This window comes from Myotis davidii, unplaced genomic scaffold, assembly GCF_000327345.1.
Source record: "Myotis davidii unplaced genomic scaffold, ASM32734v1 scaffold240, whole genome shotgun sequence".
Taxonomy (NCBI): domain Eukaryota; kingdom Metazoa; phylum Chordata; class Mammalia; order Chiroptera; family Vespertilionidae; genus Myotis; species Myotis davidii.
The window spans coordinates 663,512-683,954 of NW_006292334.1; the positions used below are offsets into that span (position 1 = coordinate 663,512).

General features: G+C 41.3%; 1 protein-coding gene across 1 annotated transcript in view; it reads left to right on the top strand.

Moving 5' to 3' along the window:
• PKHD1 (polycystic kidney and hepatic disease 1 (autosomal recessive)) overlaps positions 1-20,443 on the top strand; it is a 406,355-nt gene that overhangs the window by 138,310 nt on the left and 247,602 nt on the right. The window contains exon 38 of the mRNA XM_006765722.1: positions 4,372-4,584. Coding sequence (XP_006765785.1) covers positions 4,372-4,584 — 213 coding nt within the window. The remainder of the gene's footprint in view (positions 1-4,371; positions 4,585-20,443) is intronic.

Below are 20,443 nucleotides of genomic sequence, written 5' to 3' on the forward strand. Positions count from 1 at the left end.
TGTTCCATATTTTAAAGGAAAAGTCAGGATTACCAGCAGTGGGATGTTGGAAGGATGTGGTCTAGTGGTACTAGTGTGATGGAGCAGCTGTGGAAATAGAGCAGTAATGGCAATAGTCGGGAAGTGAAGGTGCGTGTGATGATAGGAGTAGACACCACTGTATTATCTATTAGGATCTGAGCCAAGACTAGGGACGAACAATGGTCCCTTGAAAGCATCATTTCAAGAAATCTCACTGCAATTTTCTGAGGGAAGAACTCTACATTTTTCAGACAGAAAAACTGGATACCTACGTGGGGTGTGTTGTTCTTAATTGTGAAAAGAAGGAACACTTTAAGAGGTTGAGTCTAAGCAAACATCCTGTGGCTGTTTTACATATGGAGTGTGGTATGGGCTTTAGGATTGAAGACTAAAAGGGCTGGTGAAAGGGGCTGAGGGAAGCTGAAGAGGAATGTTAGACAGAAAATTGGGGAAGAAAGGGCCTCTACAGTTGACTGTTGGGTCAAACGTCTATTGATCACTATCTGTGGACTAATGGGAGTAAACATTAGTGAGTAAGTGACTGAAGGCATCTTAGTCTTCTTCTTCTCTCTCTCTCATTCCTCCAGTACATATCTGGGAAACAACAGCAATTTAACTCAGTAATTCGGCACTTTGGATTTAGGACTTGGGCAGATGAAGAGTGTCTTCCCTTCACTGACCCTCACCAGGACCTTCCTTGTTTTAATAGAATCTGTATTTTGAGCAATTTCTGACACTGGGCCCTCTCCACATCCTTGCCTATCTTTAGCTCAGTAAGACAATGTATGGTCTTATAAATTAAATGCAATAACATCCTTTCTGAGAAAATGGGAGTGTGTGTGTGTTTGTCCATAAAGGAATACATTCAGGTACAAACAAGATTTTCTAAAAAGATATAACCACTTATTGATTTACTCAGCAATGATACATTAAGTGCTAATTACTGATTGGTCACTGTTCTAGACACTAAAGATATAGACGTGAACAAAGCAGATAAATGCTCTCATGAGCATGCATTCCTGTGGGGGGAGGGCAGACATTAAACATGTTAAGTGTTCTGAAGAAAAATATATTTGGGTCAGAGGTAAGGGCATTCTATTTTACATAGACTGGAGAGGAAGGCCTTAGTGAGAAGTTAACCCTTGAATAGAGACAAGGGGGAGTGAGGCACATGGGTATCTGCAGAAGAACATTCCAGGTGCAGGAAGAACATATGCACAAGCCTGACTTATTTGAGAACCAACAAGCAGGCCAGTGTGTTTGCAACAGATGAATCACAAAGTAAGTTTTAAAAGATGATGATACGGGGGTATCAGAGATGGGGTAGCAAATCAAAAGGGGCTTTTTGTAGCCCAATGTAAGGACTTTATTTATTCTGAGTGAGATAGGAAGTTGTTATGGGGTTCAGAAAAGAAGATCCAGGTGTTCCCCATGTAAAGTCGCAACCCTGACCACTTTTAGAGGATAGAAGAGTCTAGTGCAGTGCTTTTGCAAACCACTTACAAAGTGGGAGATAGATTTAATAGCTCATTCAGGTTAAAGTGTTTAATTATTAATTATTTTGACACTTTTGAAAAAATTCTGTTTAAAATATAAAAATTTTAAATTCTTTTAAAGGAAAGTATTAAAATAATGAAAATATGTTTTAATATCCTAAGTGTTTATTTCCATGATATACAAATGTATAAAAACCTAATATATAAAAACCCTGGGTCGTAACATAGGGTCATGACCAAGGCTTGACCAACTGGAAGTCAGTCCTGTAGCAACCCAGCACTGACTGCTGAGAGGGCTATGAATCAGGGCCAAAGAGAGGCCTGAAGAGAGAAGCAGAGACTGATCCGGGTGCAGGCCAGGCTGAGGGACCCCATCGGTGCACAATCAGGGCTGGGGAGGGATGCGGGAGGTTGGAGGCATGTCCGGCCTGTCTTGCGCAGTCCGATTGGCTGGGCCCTACCAGCAAGCTCATCTACCAGTCAAAACATCTTCCCCCTGGTGGTCAGTGCACATCATAATGCCTTTCTGATCAGGGCCCCCTTGATAGGCCCAGAGACACTGACTGGCATAGGAACCAACCAATCAGAACAGAATCTGGGTGCTATGAGGAGCAAATGGCTGCCTAGGAGGCAGAGCTTTTGACATTGATTGGCATAGGAACTGACCAATCAGAACCAAATGTGGGTGCTGTGAAGAACCAATGGCTGCCTAGGAGGGAGAGATTTTGACACTGACTGGCATAGAAACCGACCAATCAGAATCAAGTTGGCCAGCAGAGGAGGGCAGTTGCGGGCAAGATCAGGCCTGCAGGGGAGGGCAGTTGGGGGTGAGATCAGACCAGCAGGGGAGGGCCATTGGGGTCAAGATCAGGCCGGCAAGGGAAGGCCATTGGGGGCGAGATCAGGCCAGCAGTGGAGGGCAGTTGGGAACAACCAGGCCTGCAGGGTAGGACGGTTAGGGGAGATCAGGCAGGCAGGCAGAGGCAGTTAGGGGTGATCAGGCAGGCAGGCAGGTGAGCAGTTAGGAGCCAGTGGTCCCAGATTGTGAAAGGGATGTCCGACTGCCGGCAGTCAGACATCCTCCAAGGCGTCCTCAATTGGAGAGGGTGCAGGCTGGGCTGAGGTACTCCCCCCCATTCTGTACATGAATTTCATTTTGTTATAAAACTAGAGGCATGGTGCATGTATTTCTGCACCAGTTGGGGTCGGGGGATCCCTCGGCCTGGCCTGTGGGATCAGGCAGAAACTGGCTCTCTGACATCGCCTAGGGGTCCTGGATTACAAGAGGGTGCAGGCCAGGCTGAGGGACCCCATCGGTGCACAATCAGGGCTGGGGAGGGATGCGGGAGGTTGGAGGCATGTCCGGCCTGTCTTGCGCAGTCCGATTGGCTGGGCCCTACCAGCAAGCTCATCTACCAGTCAAAACATCTTCCCCCTGGTGGTCAGTGCACATCATAGTGAGCGGTTGAGTGGTCTTATCATATCATTAGCATATTATGCTTTAATTGGTTGAACAGACAACTGAATGACCGGACACTTAGCATATTAGGTTTTTATTATATAGGATAACTTTCCTATTTTACAGAAAATTTCAATATTAGAGCAAAACAGTATCTGTATCAGTTAAGGTTATTTGATTGCAACTATCTTTTTAAAAGGCATAAACATTGTATGATTTCACTTATATGTGGAATTTAAAATGCAAAATAAACAAAAAAATAAAAGTCATAGAAAATTCATAGGAAATTCAAACTCATAGGAAAGTGGAAAAAAATTAAGAACAAAAACAAATAGATCAAGGAAGTTTATTGAGAAGGTATTGGGTAGTTTACAGAATTGATGGGAAGTGTGGAAAATCAGGTGTAGAAGTAATGGCATCCCGGGAGTTTTGGAGGGGCTTGGCAGATGAGGGTTCAAAAGTAGGAACTCTTTTTGGGCTCATTATGTATCACCAGTAGAATTACTGGTGTCTAAGCATTTCCAGTCATCTCTTCCCTTTGCTCCAGATTTCCTTTTGAAGTCTGGGTACATGACTCAGGCTAAGTAGGATAGGACACCACGACAGACAGTCCCACTCAACTCTTTTCTATAGAGCAGAGCAAATCCTTCAGGAAATTAGTCTATTATGAAAAATACAGTGGTTGTTGGTCAGCTAAAATGTTTCACATGTCAGGATGGTAGCCCTAATTACACTTCCTTTTACCACAGTTCTTATAATTTTGACACATTTTCTTCTATTCCTATTTCCTGTTCACTTGTTACCCAGTTTTTTTTTAAACTGATTTTTTTTTTTAAATCCTTACCTGAAGATATTTTTTTCCATTGATTTTCAGAGCAAGTGGAAGGGAAGAGGGGAGGAGATAGATAGATAGAGAGAAACATCAATATGAAAGAGACACATCTCTCACATTTATTGGTTGCCTCCTGCACATGCCCTGCTCTGGCCGGGGTTGGAGCCTACAACCCATGCACATGCCCTGGATTAGGAATTGAACACAGGAACCTTTGTTGTGTGGGCTGATGCTCTAACCACACAGATACCCTGGCAGGGTTTTAACTGAATTTTTATCTGCTGCTTTTATCTGCTGCTAAATGGTAAAAATGATGACTTTCTCATGACCTATTTAAGCAGTCCTAAATTGCTGGACATTTAGGCTATTGTTATTAAAAATAATATAAATAAAGGAGCAATGAATAGTGATAACTAATCTAAACTGGCTTGATAATACAGTGCTTCTGGGCCTGGGTGTTTGATACACTCAATTGTGCTTCTACAAGAGAATATAAACACAGAGGATTTCATCAAACATTGGAATTGTCAACAAGACTGAAAAGCTTCTTTTTTGGCCATTAGGAGGCAAGCTGATTTTCATGGATCAAGGAACCATTGAGCTCAGGGCGCACTCCATCCTTGTTTCTGATGGTGGAGAGCTCCGGATTGGATCTGAGGACAAGCCCTTCCAAGGCCAAGCTGAGATCACACTGTATGGGAGTTTCCACTCTACCCGCTTTTTTCCATATGGAGTCAAGTTCCTGGCTGTGAGGAATGGAACTCTTTCCTTGCATGGTGAGTAGGACAGCTGACCAGAGGAAATGAGGAAGGGCTTTGTCTAGCCAATGTGGGGGCAATGGAGAAAATTATTAAACTACTTATAATCTTTGGTTATTAGTTGCTGAGGTGACAAAGTTAGAATGCGGGCTCTACTTCCTTAAGTGAGGAATATTAACTGTCATGATTCCTGTGGCAGAGGACACTATCATTCTCCATGATTTGCTCCCCTTTCTGTAAGAGGATGATACACCTCTTCCCACGGTCAGATGGCTTTCAGTGCCTTCCTGTGCATGGAGCACACTTCCCTGTCCCACTGAGAGTGGCCTTAGCCATGGACTTGCTTCAATCAATGGAATGTGAGCGGATATGATGTACTGCAAGGGACAAGTAGAAGTTTTAAGAGCTGTTGCAATGCTTTGCCCTTTGTTCTCTGTTTGAGAATAGCCTGTCCTCAGCATTGGACACTGAATAATGACAACCGGGGCACAGCTGCAGATGACCTGCTCTCATGTACGTGAGTGAGGAACAACCCTTGGTTGTCATAAGCCACTGAGATTTGTGTTTGTAATTGCAGCCCGATGTAGTGAAAACCAAGTGACACAATTACTTCACACGCACTGATGGCTGTACACACTGATGGCTTCATGAACTAAATGGAGACAGTTTCATTTTGTTACAGTTGTGGCTGAACCTCCTGTGAAGCGGGTTCAGAGTTCCTCTTAGATTTTTGGTTCAAATGTGTTGGGTCTTTCTCAGAGAAAACGGGGATTAGGCTGCAATGTGTTTCTGCTCCTATTTTATTTGCCTTTTTTTTTAAAGAAGGAAATTTCCTCTTTTTATTTTATTTTTAAAAATTTATCTTTCTTATTGAAAGTTATACAGATGTACCCCCTTTTCCCACATTGACCCCTTCTAAGCCCTCCACTGGCCAGGCTTATTTGCCTTCTGATCATTATTACCACTTTGAAACATGAACATTTTTATTTTCCTTGAGATTCAGGATATTACTGACTGTGTCAGGAAAATTCTTAATATCAACTGGAAAATGTAAATATAAAATAACTAGTGGCCCGGTGCACAAAATTCATGCACATTAAAAGGGAATTAATTAGAGGAAATATTTTAATATTGCTACTTGGCCTTTCTCTAGAATAGAAGTGTCAGAGATGAAAGAAAATTAGTAAAATGTGTATGAAAATCTCCCTCTTGTCAGAGCCTGGGGTGTGCCATGGGACCCAGAGTCAAGTCCCCACCCACCTGCTTGCACCTCAAAATCACGCAAGGCCCAGACCTGGCCGGCCCCACCCCAGTCAAGCACTGCAGGGCCGGGGGGCACATCCTCAGGTCCCCTGGCCCCAGCACCGGAGCTGGGGCACAGCCTCAGGACCCCTTTCAAGCCCCTCCAGGCAGGGGGAGCAGCCTCATGCCCAGGCGAGGGCATGAGGGCACAAGGGCATGACAACCATTTGCATATTAGCTCTTTATTATATAGGATGAGTTGTAATTATCTTTTAGTGGATACTTATATACTTTGGGTTACATAGCATGAGCCAAAGGCAGATGAAAAATATGATCTCCAGATAGTGGCCAGTCTCTAGGAAACATGATCTTGTCTGCATTGTCATTCCTGGGCTGGCATAACCAAATAAAACCCCATTCTCTGTCACGGAATAATAATTCTAGATATGGGCATTTAGCTATGCTGAGGAGTCTGCCATTTTGTTCTGTCAAGCCCTGTCTATTACAGTGAGCCTCAATCATTGTCTCAAGGCTTCCTTGGAGAGGAAGCAAAATCAATATTTTTTGTTAAGTATCCACTAAGTGTTGACTATGGATCAGCCAGAGTGCTAGGCACGGGGGATACATTTTATCAGGTTTGAAAAACCCATAACTACCTTGGATAGACATTCAAAATAAGGAGGACTTTTTTCTCCTATCTTTATCAGCAAGCGCTTATATTAATCTTGTAACCCAGGATCCACGAGGGTCTTCTATCTATTCACACATCAGCCACTGTCTTCAAATGTTTACTTTAGTCCAACAGCTACTTGGGAAACCCACCCAATGTGTTGCTGTTTGCCACTGAGAAAACATAGCTGGAGAAGAAGAGGGCACATCACTGTTCCTACCAGCCCATAGACCATCACTGTTCCTACCAGCCCATAGACCATCCGAAGGACCTTGAATCCTAATAGGGATCGTCTGGTTTGAGAGCCACTGTCCTCTATGACGCATAGGACAAAATCCTAGCTAGAAATGGAAATTCAAATGGAGAAGAGTGAAAACTCTCCTAATTCTTTCACCCTGCCTTTTTTTTCTTTTTTACCCCAACGCTTTTCATTTGCACATACTATTATGAAGGCTCAGTGAAAGAGTTAATAAATACACTTTTTGTGCCTGTATTTTAAATGTACCCTGTGCTCCTAAGCCTTTATGTTTAAATAGATGTCAAGTTAAGAGAATCCCTAGTGTCATTTCTTACAATCAATAGGGGGCAAGTGAAGCTAAGTACATGCTTTTAATATGTTTTGAGATTCTCAGGATATTGAGAGTGTAGACATCTCTTCGCCTGCTCCCCTGTTTCTGTCTTCTCCCCTGCTCTTCCACCTTTCCCCATAACCCCCAGCTCCCATCTTCCCTGTATTCCTAGGGTTAGGTTGTCATCAACAACTGTACCCCCAAAGCCCCACCAATATAGGAGTGATGGGAATCTCTCCCAAGCCATAGAGCTTGCACACCGGACACAGGTGAAATCAAGCTGTTTTCCACTCTGACATGCTGCTGCTGCATCTCACTCATTTGAAAGAAATGTGATGTGGGAAAGATCTTACCACTGGCTGAGAGGAACTCCCTTTACACAGTCTCAGTCAGAGAATCCAGTCACAGACAGAATTCATCAATCCTCTCCCTTCGCCTTCCTCCCTCACCACCTGAGGTCTCAAACAGATTTCCCCTCCGGCATGGCGGTACATCATAGTTAAAATCGTTACGTAATTTTGCTGGCCTTTTCCCAGGGCCAGAGGTGGGGTCTGCTGACACTGGGGCTTTGGGGAGAAACTAATTTTCTTTGGTTGTCAAGTATGCAAAACAGGGAGCGACTTGATTCACAGCTTGGCACCCAGAAGGTCCCTAATGACCCAGGGTTCACTCAGCTTCCAGGATGATCAGTGAGGAGGTTCACCAACTTTAGTGCCTAGAAGACTTTTCTCCAGGAGGTTTCCACAATGCAGGTTTCTGGGTCTCACCCCCAGAGCCTGGCTCCAATGGCCTGAGGGGGACCCAGGAAAGTGCACTTCAATGGAACCCTCTGGATGATTTGAGTGGAGTATCCCACTGACTGCACTTGGAGAAGTGCCGTTTTTAGTGGTTAATAGTTTTGGAATCATAAATTAGTGCAGGTCTGCCACTTATCAGCGGTGACCTTGGGCAAGTTAATTTCCCTAAAAGCAGGAAAACACAATCTTCACCCCCTAGACTTACTGCTTGTGAACTGCTTGGAAGCATCAGGTACTTGCTAACACTCAAGCAGTGTTAGCCATGGCTATTTTGATTATATTCTTTTTTTTTCCCTCCCACTGAGTATCCAATGTCAATGATCTCATTTTCTTTTAGAGGAGCCAGTGAGGGAACTCTCTTTCAAAATTTGGCATGAGGCTAGTTCTGCATAGAGATTTCTCTCCTTGTTAATTTCTGTCTACTTTTTTTCAAAGCAAGAGAAGGATTTTAGCTTTGGAGATCACGAGGCAGCCACATTCCCAGGCAGCTTCTGTTCTGTTCCCACACCTAGTGAAGAACACCTTTTGATTGTAATCTCTCCTGGTGCAGCTGTTTCCCAGCAGTGAATAACCACCATTCCCGGGCGTGGTTAAATAAAGGCTTCTTGGAAATCATTTTCATGCTCCTCAGTTTAGCCAGAAGCGGAGCACTGCTGAGCAAATGAAGCGTTTTGCAGGCGTTTTATTCCTAGCATGCAACGGTAAGAGGCCTGACTGATGGAGACCAATTTAACTCCAGCTCGGGTCCTAGAGAATCACACAGATGGGTCTGCGGGTCAGTCATACAGCTTTCCCCACCTTCTCCCTCCCGTCTCATTCTTCATTGCCACCCCTGTAACCTTTCCGCTCAGGCTGGTTTTTATCATAGATTAAAATCGCTAAGCAAACAGGCTTTGCTGTTCAGCTGTCATGAGGAAGGATGGCGTTGAAAGCACATTTCATGTTTTTCTTTTAATGTAGAAAAATGCATTCATGTGCACGCACATGCACACACATACACTTACATGAACACTCAGCCACACGCAGCACTCTCTCTCTTTCTCTGGGTTTGGGAGTGGATTGGGGCAGGGCGTGTTCTGAATCTCTCATGGAGTTCAGTGGCTCAGGGAGTTCTGTCCACGTCCACTACTCACCTGGATATTTAATATGACTAAAGGGTCTCAGGATCCCTCCTAGAGGGGCAGTCTGGGGTTTGGGTAGTTGTAGTCAATAAGGAAATTTCACTCTTGCCTTTTGCCTTCCTCACTCTGTCTGCCAATCCAGGCTCACCACTCTAAACCGAGTGCCAATCACATGTCACTTTTCAAGGGGTCGCTGTCAGCCTGGGCAACTTGAATTTTTGACAATGTAATTACGGCCCTTGCTTCCACAGTGGGAGTCTGAACAGCATGGCGGGGCTTTTATTGATTGTTAAGAAGGGAAATTTATCATTGTCTCTCACTTCATTTCTAGTTCCTCCCTGAGAAATTTGGCTGACAGTTTCTTAGGAGCAAAAGCAGTCTTATGGCCTTGAATGGAGTTCTGTCTTTGTCCTTTTTAAGAAATTTACAAGATACGGGCATTAAATATAAATGGAAGTTTCTGAGAAAAGCTAGTATGTGGGGGCATGATTGAGGGAAAGCACTAGGGCAGTCATTACAAAGAGGAGAATTTGGTAGGAATAAATAAGACCAAAGTAGTCTAAAGAAATAAGTTTAAATATGGCTTACTTTTAAAAGTACCTAGTATCTGTATGTAAATTCCATGCTTTTAAAATGATTGTACCTGGCACTGTTACTGTAGCTGCCAACTGGTTCTAGGCCAGGGGTGGGCAAACATTTTGACTCGAGGGCCACAATGGGTTCTTAAACTGGACCGGAGGGCCGGAACAAAAGCATGGATGGAGTGGTTGTGTGAACTAATAAAAATTCAAAGTAAACATCATTACATAAAAGGGTACGGTCTTTTTTTCCCCATAGTTTTATTCATTTCAAACGGGCCGGATCCGGCCCGAGGGCCGTAGTTTGCCCACGGCTGGTCTAGGCTGTCTTAAAGCACTGTCTTGTGGGCATGGTGTACACAGGTGTGTAGGAGGGTGTTCCTGGTCAGTGGTTTCCATACTGTGCTCCCCCAAATCCAAAGGCTTCTGGGGGGAGCTTCAGGTGTTTCACAAACAATGAAGTGTTTGAGGCGGGGTCAAGCAATCAAGGTTTAAATTGCTCCATCAATTTATTGCTTTTATCTCTATTCTATATTTGCAGTCAATGTAACATTTCATTAGAAGAAAATAGTTCCATCGCCAAAGTAGTGATTGAAAGCAGCTCTACTAGCTCATCCTCTTTAACTGCCGCGTGTAGACACTTTAGGGAGATCAGGGCCTCTCTCTGAGTGATCCCTTACTTCCCCAAGAGTGATGGAGCGTGAGGACATTCCTATCATCTGTTCTTTGATGTGAGATGAAAATTTTTAGAGCCCATTTTCATCTTACAACAGCTCCTCTATATTTGACAATATATTTTCAGATCTCTGCTCTTTACCACCTATCCAGCATTTTTAGTCCTATCTCTTTCACATCCAGAACATCTCTTGCTCCTGTTCTTTACTCATTTCTTCTAGACCAGGGGTCTTCCTTCCTTTCTGTGTCTGCTTCCTTTGGGCAGAAATATAAACCATGGGTATGGCATGGCATTTTTACATGTGGCTTTACTGCTCTTAAATTATTTGGTTTTAAGGGATGGGAACCCAGTGCAAACAAACTTAGACACAACCCAAAATTTATCACTTCTCGTTCAAACTGCAGGATGGGCAAGAAGGCGCCTGGACTTGGGCATGGCTGTCTCTAAGGGTCCAGATGCCATTAGGACTCCGTCTCTCACTTCTGGGACTCGCTACATGTATTGGCTTCACTGGCTCTGACTGCTTGAGGGTTTGTTCCATATGGCCACTGCATTTCCTGGTTTCATATAGACCAGTGGTTCTTAACCTTCCTAATGCCACGACCCTTTAATACATAATAATTTTATGGTGACACACAACCATAAAATTATTTTCGTTGCTACTTCATAACTGTAATGTTGCTCCTGTTATGAGTCGTAATGTAAATATCTGATATGCAGGATGTAATTTCATTGTTACAAATTGAACATAATTAAAGCATAGTGATTAATTCACAAAAACTATATATAATTATATATGTGTTTTCCGATGGTCTTAGGTGACCCCTGTTAAAGGGTCGTTCGACCCCCAAAGGGGTCGCGACCCACAGGTTGAGAACTGCTGCTCTATGGTAAAGGCCAGGTCCCTTAGGCTGATGATTCACCTCCATCTCTGAGATTCCCTTTTAATCCCCTCTCTGTCACTTATATAGCCTGAGGTGGGGGTCTGTCTGTCCAGGGATGGTTCAAATGGCAGAGTTAGATTAGCCTTCTTTTAATAAGCCCCAAGGAAATGAGTAAATGTCTCCTCCCTAAGTGTTCCAGGCTCACATACAAAGAGGAGTGCTTACCATTTCTTTGCTCCCTGCTTGGGTCTTCTTGGTTGGTTTTGGGGAAGAAGTTCTGCTCAACAGTTTGCTGCATATGTGAACATTGTGTCAAAAGAGAGAGCAACTGTTGATTTTATTGTTTGTGTTGTTTTGTGTATATGTTTTGTTGTGTTTTGTTTTATTTTATCTTGATTCAGGGGTGGCAAGGAAGTAAGATCAAATTGAGGGGAAGAATGGAGGAAGAAGGATTGGGAAAGTTTAAAATCTATTCATTGCTTTCTATAATCTTAAATTGAAATAATCTTCACTATAGTTTTGGGTTTCTGTCCAGCTTGTACTAGTATGTTGTTGCAGATCAAGTATTCAAGTTAGCACTAGTGAGCATGGTTCTAGTGTACTTGGAACCCTCAGAATGGTAGGATGGCCAATGACTGGACTTATGGTTCTCAATTCAGAGAAGATGAGAATCAGTCTTTAACTACATGTCCCTCAAACATAACCAACACTATCAACAAAAAGTAAGGTGGAAATTTTCTCCATTCTAATAATGCTTAAAAATGTCCTAAGTGCTACTATTCTATGCACAATGGCTGAAACATATCAGGTAAAAACTTTTTAAAGTGAGATAACTTAGAATTTGTAATGGCTTAATCTGGAGGATTGACCTTGGTACAATCTATAAGAAAGTGTTCCTTATCTGAAGAGTCTCAACCACACTTTAATGTTTAAATGTGTGGAAGTGAACATGCTGTTTTTAAGGCCTTTAGGATTTTTGGTGTTTACATGTAAATGTATCCTGCTAATTAGAAATGAGTTCTAGCTATTCAACATTCCAAGTACAGCAGGAACCCCACTTAAAAATACATTGTAAGATACTTTAAGTTTCTATATATACCTGAAAGTGTTGGCATTTGTCAGGTAGGTATCTTTTGGTTGCAAGTGACAGAAACCCAATTCAAACAAAAATTAGGTCATTTATTACCTCATACAACTGCAAAAACTTGAGGCACAATTGATTGCAGGTGCTCTGATGAAGTCATTAGAACTTGTTCCTCTTCAGTTCTTGGTTCTGCTTTCCCCTGACTTGGCTTAATTTTCGATCAAGCTCTCTCATCATGGAGGCAGAAATGGGTCCCTGCAGGTCCAGGGGAAAGGGTGACCCTTTTCCAATAGCTATTTGACTTGAGCAAATTTCAGCATCCCTTCCATTAACATTTCATATCCCTCTTTTGTTGTATTCCCTTTACTTTTAACAATAACATATTATATAAGCTTATTTATCATAGTTATTGTGCATATTCTAGTGTCTCCTCCAGTAGATTGCATATATCACAAAGGCACAGAGATATTCCCATTTTTCATTTACAAAATCTCCATTTCCTGCAACAATGCCTGAATTCATAGTAGGCTTTTAATAAATATTTGTTGTGTGCATAACTAAATGAAAAGCTTGAATTAAAGCCTCAGAATTAACTTTGGCCCTCTTTGGGTAATAAAGCACATCACTGAAACTGCTACTGTGACCAGGGAAGTGGCTCATGCAGGAGTTCCTTCGTACTCAGCTCTTTGTACCTTTTGGGTCTTGGATGGATTTCATGAGGCCCACCCACCCTAGGAAGGGCAATCTACTTTACTCAGTCTGTGGATTCAAATGTTAATCTCATCCAGAAATGCCTTCACAGGCAATCCAGAATAATGTCTGGCACTCCATAGCATAGTGAAGTTGACACATAAAAGTAACCATCATAATCAATGTAGTGGATTCCGTTTTCTATAACTGACTCTATCATACCTTAGACACCTAATCCATGAAGATATCAAATCTCTTGCCTTGATACAAAACTTCCCAAGGAGGAATAGCTAGCTTCAAAATTCATCACTTCCTCTCAATATTTCTGTAGTTCACTTTCCTGCTAGGACATAAGAATCTTGGCTCACAGTCTGCATCTTCTCCAGATGAGCTTGACCTTGCTCAGTCATGGAGCATTCACTCACTCATCTTCCTCTGGCTGAGTGTTAGAGAAAGTAGGCTGCTTGGGTCCAAATACCTAGCTGGTTGACCTTGAAAAAGTTATCTCCTTAGTGTTTCAGTCTTCATATTTATAAAATGGAGCTGATTCTTAAACACTTGTTATGGAGTTGTTACGTGGTTTAAATAAAATAAGACATGTGAAGCACTTAGCACAATGCCAAGCATTGTTTCCTCTATTGTTTCCTGTATTGTGTCCGTCATTAAGTCTTGATTTAATTCTTAGATGGCTCCTAAGCCCATTTACTTTTCTCTACCTCCATTACTGTCACCTTAGTTAATGACACCATCACCTTCTGTCTGATGGTTGTTTAAGCTTTCTATTTATCTTTTAGAGTTGCCATTTTGGCTCCTCTCCAATTCATTCTTTACCCTGTAGCCAAGGTGACCTTTGAAAAACACAGATCTGTTCATATCATGCCACTGCTCAAAACTTTTCAGTGGCTTCTGATGGTTCCTAGGATAAAGTTGAAAATTCCTAACATGATTATAATGTCCTGTCTGAAGTCTCTGCCCCTGCTGCCTGCCTTGTTATTCAGCCTGTTCCACTGAGATGCTCCAGGTCTCAGTAAACTTCTTTTAGTGTATTAATTGGTTAATATAGGCTAGATTTTTACAGTTTTTTTTTTACACTTTTGAATACCAAAAGAAATTCAACTTTGTAAAGTGAGTGGATGGCTACATAGGCAGGAGCTTGTGATTTTTCCTTCAAAGGGAATTTTCCTTATGTATCATCAAAGCAATACTATTAATAGTATTGCTTTCAGTCTGGTCATGGAGAAAGAGTATCAGTGAATTGGGTATTATAGTCAGTATTGGTTAAAATTGGATTTTACCTAGATCCTGGCACTTTATAATTTTCAAAGCTGCTTCCCATTCTTTTCTTTATTTTACCACAACAACTCTGTGAAGTAGGAAAGACTGGGATTATTTCTTTCATCTTATAGATGTAAAGACTGGGGCCCAGAAGGAGAGGTAATTAATATTCATTCCATCCTCTTTGTAGGTTTAAAATGCACACAAACTTGTGTCTACTTTGTGTACACACAGCTAGTGTTTACTTGTGGAGGAAAGGCAAACAGAAGATGCCCCTTTTAAGTTTCTGGAAGTCTTCTCAGCTTTAATTTTTCAGGTTATTTTGGAATCCCAAGTGGGGCTTCATTCTTTTTTCTTTTTTTAAAATATATTTTTATTGATTTCAGAGAGGGAGAGAGAGATGGAAACATCAATAATGAGAGAGAATCATTGATTGGCTGCCTCCTGCATGCCCTCTACTGGGGATAGAGCCTGTGACCTGGGCATTAGCCTTGACTAGGAATTAAACTGTGACCTCCTGGTTCATAGGTCAATGCTCAACCACTGAAGCACACTGGCATGGCGGGGCTTCGTTCTTAATGGCTCCCTTTATAACATTCTTGATGGGGCACAAAGAGCCTCTTACTTTCCCAGTTTGCTATTTACCTTCCGTATTTTTATGGCATTTTCTGATCTCTATGGTGGCAAAGCTACAAATATGTCCCTTTATGGTTTCTGCCTTTGACTTCACATTTAGAAAATTCTTGCCTATACAAAAACTGTATAAAAATTTACCTATTTGTTTTCTGGTACTTTTATTGTTTCTCTCTCTTTAAATTTCACATTAATGTCTTTAATCCAGTCTGCAAACTATGGTCCATGGGCCAAACCTGGCCTATTAGCATTTTTTATAAACACAGTTTTATCAAAGTCCAGCCATGATCACTTGTTTAGTTCTTATCTCTGGTGTTGTCCAGGGTGGCTTCATGCTGCCATGGCAGAGTTGAGTAGTTGCAACAGAGACCACCTGGCCTGCTAACTCAAAACTATGTCCTATCCAGTTCTTTGCAGAAAAGGGTTGCCAAGCCCTACTTTAATCCACCTACGATTTCTTTTAATTATTGTGTAAGTTTATTTTTTTTTCAGATGGCTAGTCAATTTACTCAACACTACTTATTCAACAATACAATTGTGAGAGTCTGAAAAATGGCCCCAAGTATGTTCATATCCCAATTCCTGGAGCCCATGAAGTTTACCTTAGTTGGCAAAAGGGACTTTGCAGTTGTGATGGAATGAAAAATCTTGAAATGGGGAGATTATCTTGGATTATCCAGGTGGAAGCATGTAATCACATGGGTCTAGTGCAGGGGTGGGCAAACTTTTTGACTCGAGGGCCACAATGGATTCTTAAACTGGACCGGAGGGCCAGAACAAAAGCATGGATGGAGTGTTTGTGTGAACTAATATAAATTCAAAGTAAACATCATTACATAAAAGGGTACGGTCTTTTTTTTTCTTCTAGTTTTATTCATTCCAAACGGGCCGGTTCTGGCCCGCGGGCCATAGTTTGCCCACTGCTGGTCTAGTGAGAAGGACACAGGAAGAGTCGGTCAGAGGACAAGGTGATGCGATGAAGGAAGCAGAGATAGGAGTGAGGCCCTTTGAAACAGGGGGAGGCCCACCAGCTACAAGCTAAGGAATACGAGCACCACTAGGAGCTGAGAATGGCAAGGAAATGAATTTTTCTTTCTGAGTCCTCAGAAGAAAGCAGCCTGCTGACACCTTGATTTTAGCTCAGGGAAAACAATTTCAGAATTCTCACCTCCAGAGCTATAGGATAATATGTTTGTGTTGTTTTAAGACAATAATTTTGTGGTAATTTATTATAGCAGTAATAGAAAACTAATACAGCAACATATCCCTGGGAATTTTAAATGTTACTGTTACCATACACCAAAATTTTATTTGCTACAGATATAGGTTAATGTGTTTTACAAATAAAGAACTTTTTAGGACAAATTGAAAATCTGACCAATGCTATAGATATATCAGTAAAATTAATGCAGGTGTCCAGTCAATATGATGATATGTGTACAGATTTTGGGAGTATTCTGTGTTCACAGTGAGGGATTTTTTTTTATGACTTTTCTCCTAGCTTCACATTAAGAATCAAAGAAATCCAAATTAATTACAAAGTGATTTTCTTTTTTCACAATCAAATTGCCCCAAACTGAAAAAACAGTAGTAGAAAGTCTGAAGGACTGGCACTAAAATATGCTGCCAGTGAGTGTAGAAGTACATTTAGTCATTCTATGAGAAGATTTGCTGAATATATGAGAAGGCTTAAAACTTAGGTGTATGCCCTGATATGTCATATCAGGAAATGATATGACACTTTCAGGAATTTATTCTAGGAGATGATCATGATTATGCATACACATTATGCTCAAGTATATTGCATTTGCATTGTTCATCTGAGCAAAATAATAGGAAAAAACTGAATATGAATAAATAAGGGATTAGTATATAAAATATCTATTTTAAATATATACTGTGATACTATCATGATGCTAAATAATATATAATACAGCTGAAGGATGTTTCTAGTATATTTTTAAGAGAGAATTTATAAAAGTGCAATGTACAGAATTATAGCATTTTTGTTTACATTTGAAATTTTGCCAACATATGAACATAGGTAAAGGACAGGAGCAACATATATTAATATACTGCACTAAGATTGTGGATGTTTTTATTGTCTTCTTTTCACTTGTCTACATTTTTCTTTTAAACATTATATATTTATTGCTTTTCTAAAAAAACAACAACTATGTTATTGAATATTAGCTCTTTTTCTCCTTACTGTCACCTCCACTTCAAAACATAGATCATAATGATGATTATCAAAATGATTATCTTGTCTGAAATATCTCTGAATTTTTATGTGTTTTTTACACAATGAATAGAGGTTGCTATTAAGAACAGCCTATAGGAGACTTAAGCTCTGACCAAGTGGATTTTGCACCTCTAAGTAAAGGACTTTTCACTACAGTTCTGTAGGGCCGAAAAATGACATTTATTGAATTGTCCTGAAATCCTCACAGGAGCTAGGACCCATGTTTCAGATATTTTACTTACAATGAATGTACTATCTCCTGGGTATTTTGAGCTTTATCTTTTGATTCTTCTCATTCATTTACTTTTAATCACAGTAGCAACAGTAATGCTCCGATTGGGTAGAAACAAGAGTTAGCTTTTCTTTCCTACCTCTAGAGAAGGTCTTTAATCAAAATATGGTTCACTGCACCACCCAAATAGCCTTGGTTTAAACCTCTAAGCCAAAAGAATAGCAAACTTCTTCTCAGCATTGGAAGCAGACTTTGTGCCCAATTCCTTTTCATCAGTGTGGGAATGTCTGCTGATCAGCTGTGGATGCAGCCAACTCATCTGCATATTTAGAGGATCGCTCTGGTAGCCTTCTCCCTCCTGCAGGCGCTTGTTCCCTGCTCAGGCGGTACCACCAGAGATTGCCCTGCAATGATGCAGTGGCTTATAGTGCACAGAGAGGCAAGCTCATGCAGAATTCCCCGCCAGCTTTTCTTTTCACCCAAGGGAGCTTTCAGAGCTAGTGGTTCTCAAGGGCAGAGGGAAATGGTATGTGAAAAATGCTCCTGTTCCATCTCTTTGGTCTGCCAGATAGTCTTCTATTAATGCTAATGTCATGGTCTTCTCATCTGAAGTACCGCAAATTGGATCGCCTCCAGTTCACAAATGGTTTGGGTTGGTTGGTTGGAACTTGGAATACATTTTTCTCAAAGAAATGCTGATAAATCTTGTGGTGAAGGAACTATGTGAGCCTTCAAAAGTCTGTTTCAGCTAGATCTCCTTACTGTATAACGTTAATGGGGGTAGAGCAGCTGACCACTGAATATTAGACTAATTGTATGAGGAGGTAGGTTCCATTTCCAACATGAGATTCCAGGGACACATCTCTCTCCATTTGCTTTCTACTATCTCAATTTATTTTTTACTGAGTAATAGTTACAGATGGTATTCTCAGTACCTCTGACCTTGTGGCCTAGTTGTGAGTTCCAGCACATTGTGAGGTCTGGGAGTAGAGAGAGTCAACTTAGATGCAAGTGGAATGATCTGCAATAGTTGACCTTTCTCAAATTCCTCTGGTTATTTATCACCTCCTACTGTTATTAAAGATAGTATATGACCACAGGATCTGGGCCAGGTATTGGTGGAAAGAAGAGGGAAATGAAGAATAGTAGAAGGGCAGGATTTTCTCTCCATCTCTTTCCCCTTAAAGCTCATATTCTGCTCATATTCTGTGCACCTTACCTTCCATTGGCAGAAGGATGAAATGAACAGTGAGGAATAGGACTCAAGTACAAGAGATGCTGGGCAGCATGCCCAGACCCTAACAATAACAAAAAAGAATAAAGAAATGGGGAGGAATGAGTCCCCAAGCAATTGCATGGAGAAATATGATGTTCTGGATACCATTACCATACGATATACTGCATTCTCTTGTTTAAATATGGTTGTGCATATCTTCATCTTTTGGTTTTCTTCCTTTTACTGCCCTTCTTAGGATCTTGTCTCATCTACCCAATCTTCAAATGACCATATTCCCATGGGCTTGGTCACAGGTACACTTCATTTATAACTGTATACTTCTCCCAAGTAATCCTACCCATTCTCATGGAGTAACATATATTGATATGTTTCTTTTATATCTTGCCTTGGACCTCTCTTCTGAGCTACAGATTTATCTTTTAACTTGTATATTCTCTTTACTAGCTAAAACATAACCTGTTTAAAATTGTCATCTAAAGCTGAATGCCACTACATGAGGGCAGGGTCCTTCCTTCCTTCCTTCCTTCCTTCCTTCCTTCCTTCCTTCCTTCCTTCCTTCCTTCCTTTCTTTCTTCTTTCTTTCTTTCTTTTTTCTGTTTTGCTTATTACTGTATTTGTAGTACTAGAACAGCAATGTAATAGATGCTCGATAAATATTTATTGAGTGGATTTATTATTTTCATCCCCAAGTGTTTCTCTTTATCTGCCAATTTGCTTCAGTTATGGACCTGTGAGGTGTCATTGACATCTTATTTCTGACCTGTAGATTTAATCTCACAATCTTGATTGTCCAAAAGAAATCTCAAATTTTTATACTTCTCTCCAGATCCACTGCATAACCCTTGCTGAAACTTCCAAAACTTCTTGTCTGAGCTACTGCATTAGCCCATTACTTTCACTCACTTTCCTGTAATCTCTTCTTCATATCACATTGAGTGACGTTTCAACACATAAATTTGATCAGTAACTATTTTGAATAAGATTTTTCAAGTTTGTTAAAACAGGCCAAAAAGGTGCTGCTTTTGTTTTCCCAGTCATAGCACGCCATCTCATTCATCTTGCTCTAGACCAGTGGTTCTCAACCTTGGCTGCACATTAGAATCACCTGGGAATCTTTTTAAAATCCTGATTTCTGGGCCTAATCCTCCAGAAAGTCTGTTTCTTTGTTATGGGGTGGGGCCACAACATTAGTAACAACAAAACAGAATTTCCAGAGGATGAGGCCCAGAAATCAGGATTTTAAAAAGATTCCCAGGTGATTCTAATGTGCAGCCAAGGTTGAGAACCACTGCTCTAGACACTCTGACCTCCATTCAGTTGCTAGAGCAGATTAAGCTCCCACTTGACTCTTGCCTATTTTAGGACTTGACTCAGTCTGCATTGAACATGTGTTCTCACTAAGGATTCTCTCCCCTCAGTTTGATATCACTAGTCTTAAAATATCACCAGTCTCAAATCAGTACAATTTCTTATTTATCGTCTCACATATTTCTTTGGTGGTTTCCAAATCACATTTAGAATAAACTCTAAGTTCTTTGGGGGAGCCTCTGAGGCCCTTCCTGAGTGGGTCCTGCTCACCTTTCCAGGTGCAGCTTTGCTGACTCTCATCACGTCCCCATCCCTCCCACATACTTGCAGTCAAGCCAGGTCACATATATAGCAGCTATTTGAATATGTCATGTTGTCCCAGACCATTGTGTACACCACTGTCTTTGCCTAGAGTGCTCTGCTGATTTTGTCACCTGGTCCACTATGGATTATCCTTCAAGACCCACTCAGTTATCTTCTTCTCTGGATACCATTACCATAAAAAACCCCTTCTTTTGTGTGAGGTGCTCTGTGTTTGTGTGCCAGCAGACCCTCGGTGCCCCTCTGTCTTAACACTTAACGTGGTACATTTGTGACATTTGTGTATTTCCTGTACTGGCCATGGACCTGGAGGACTCT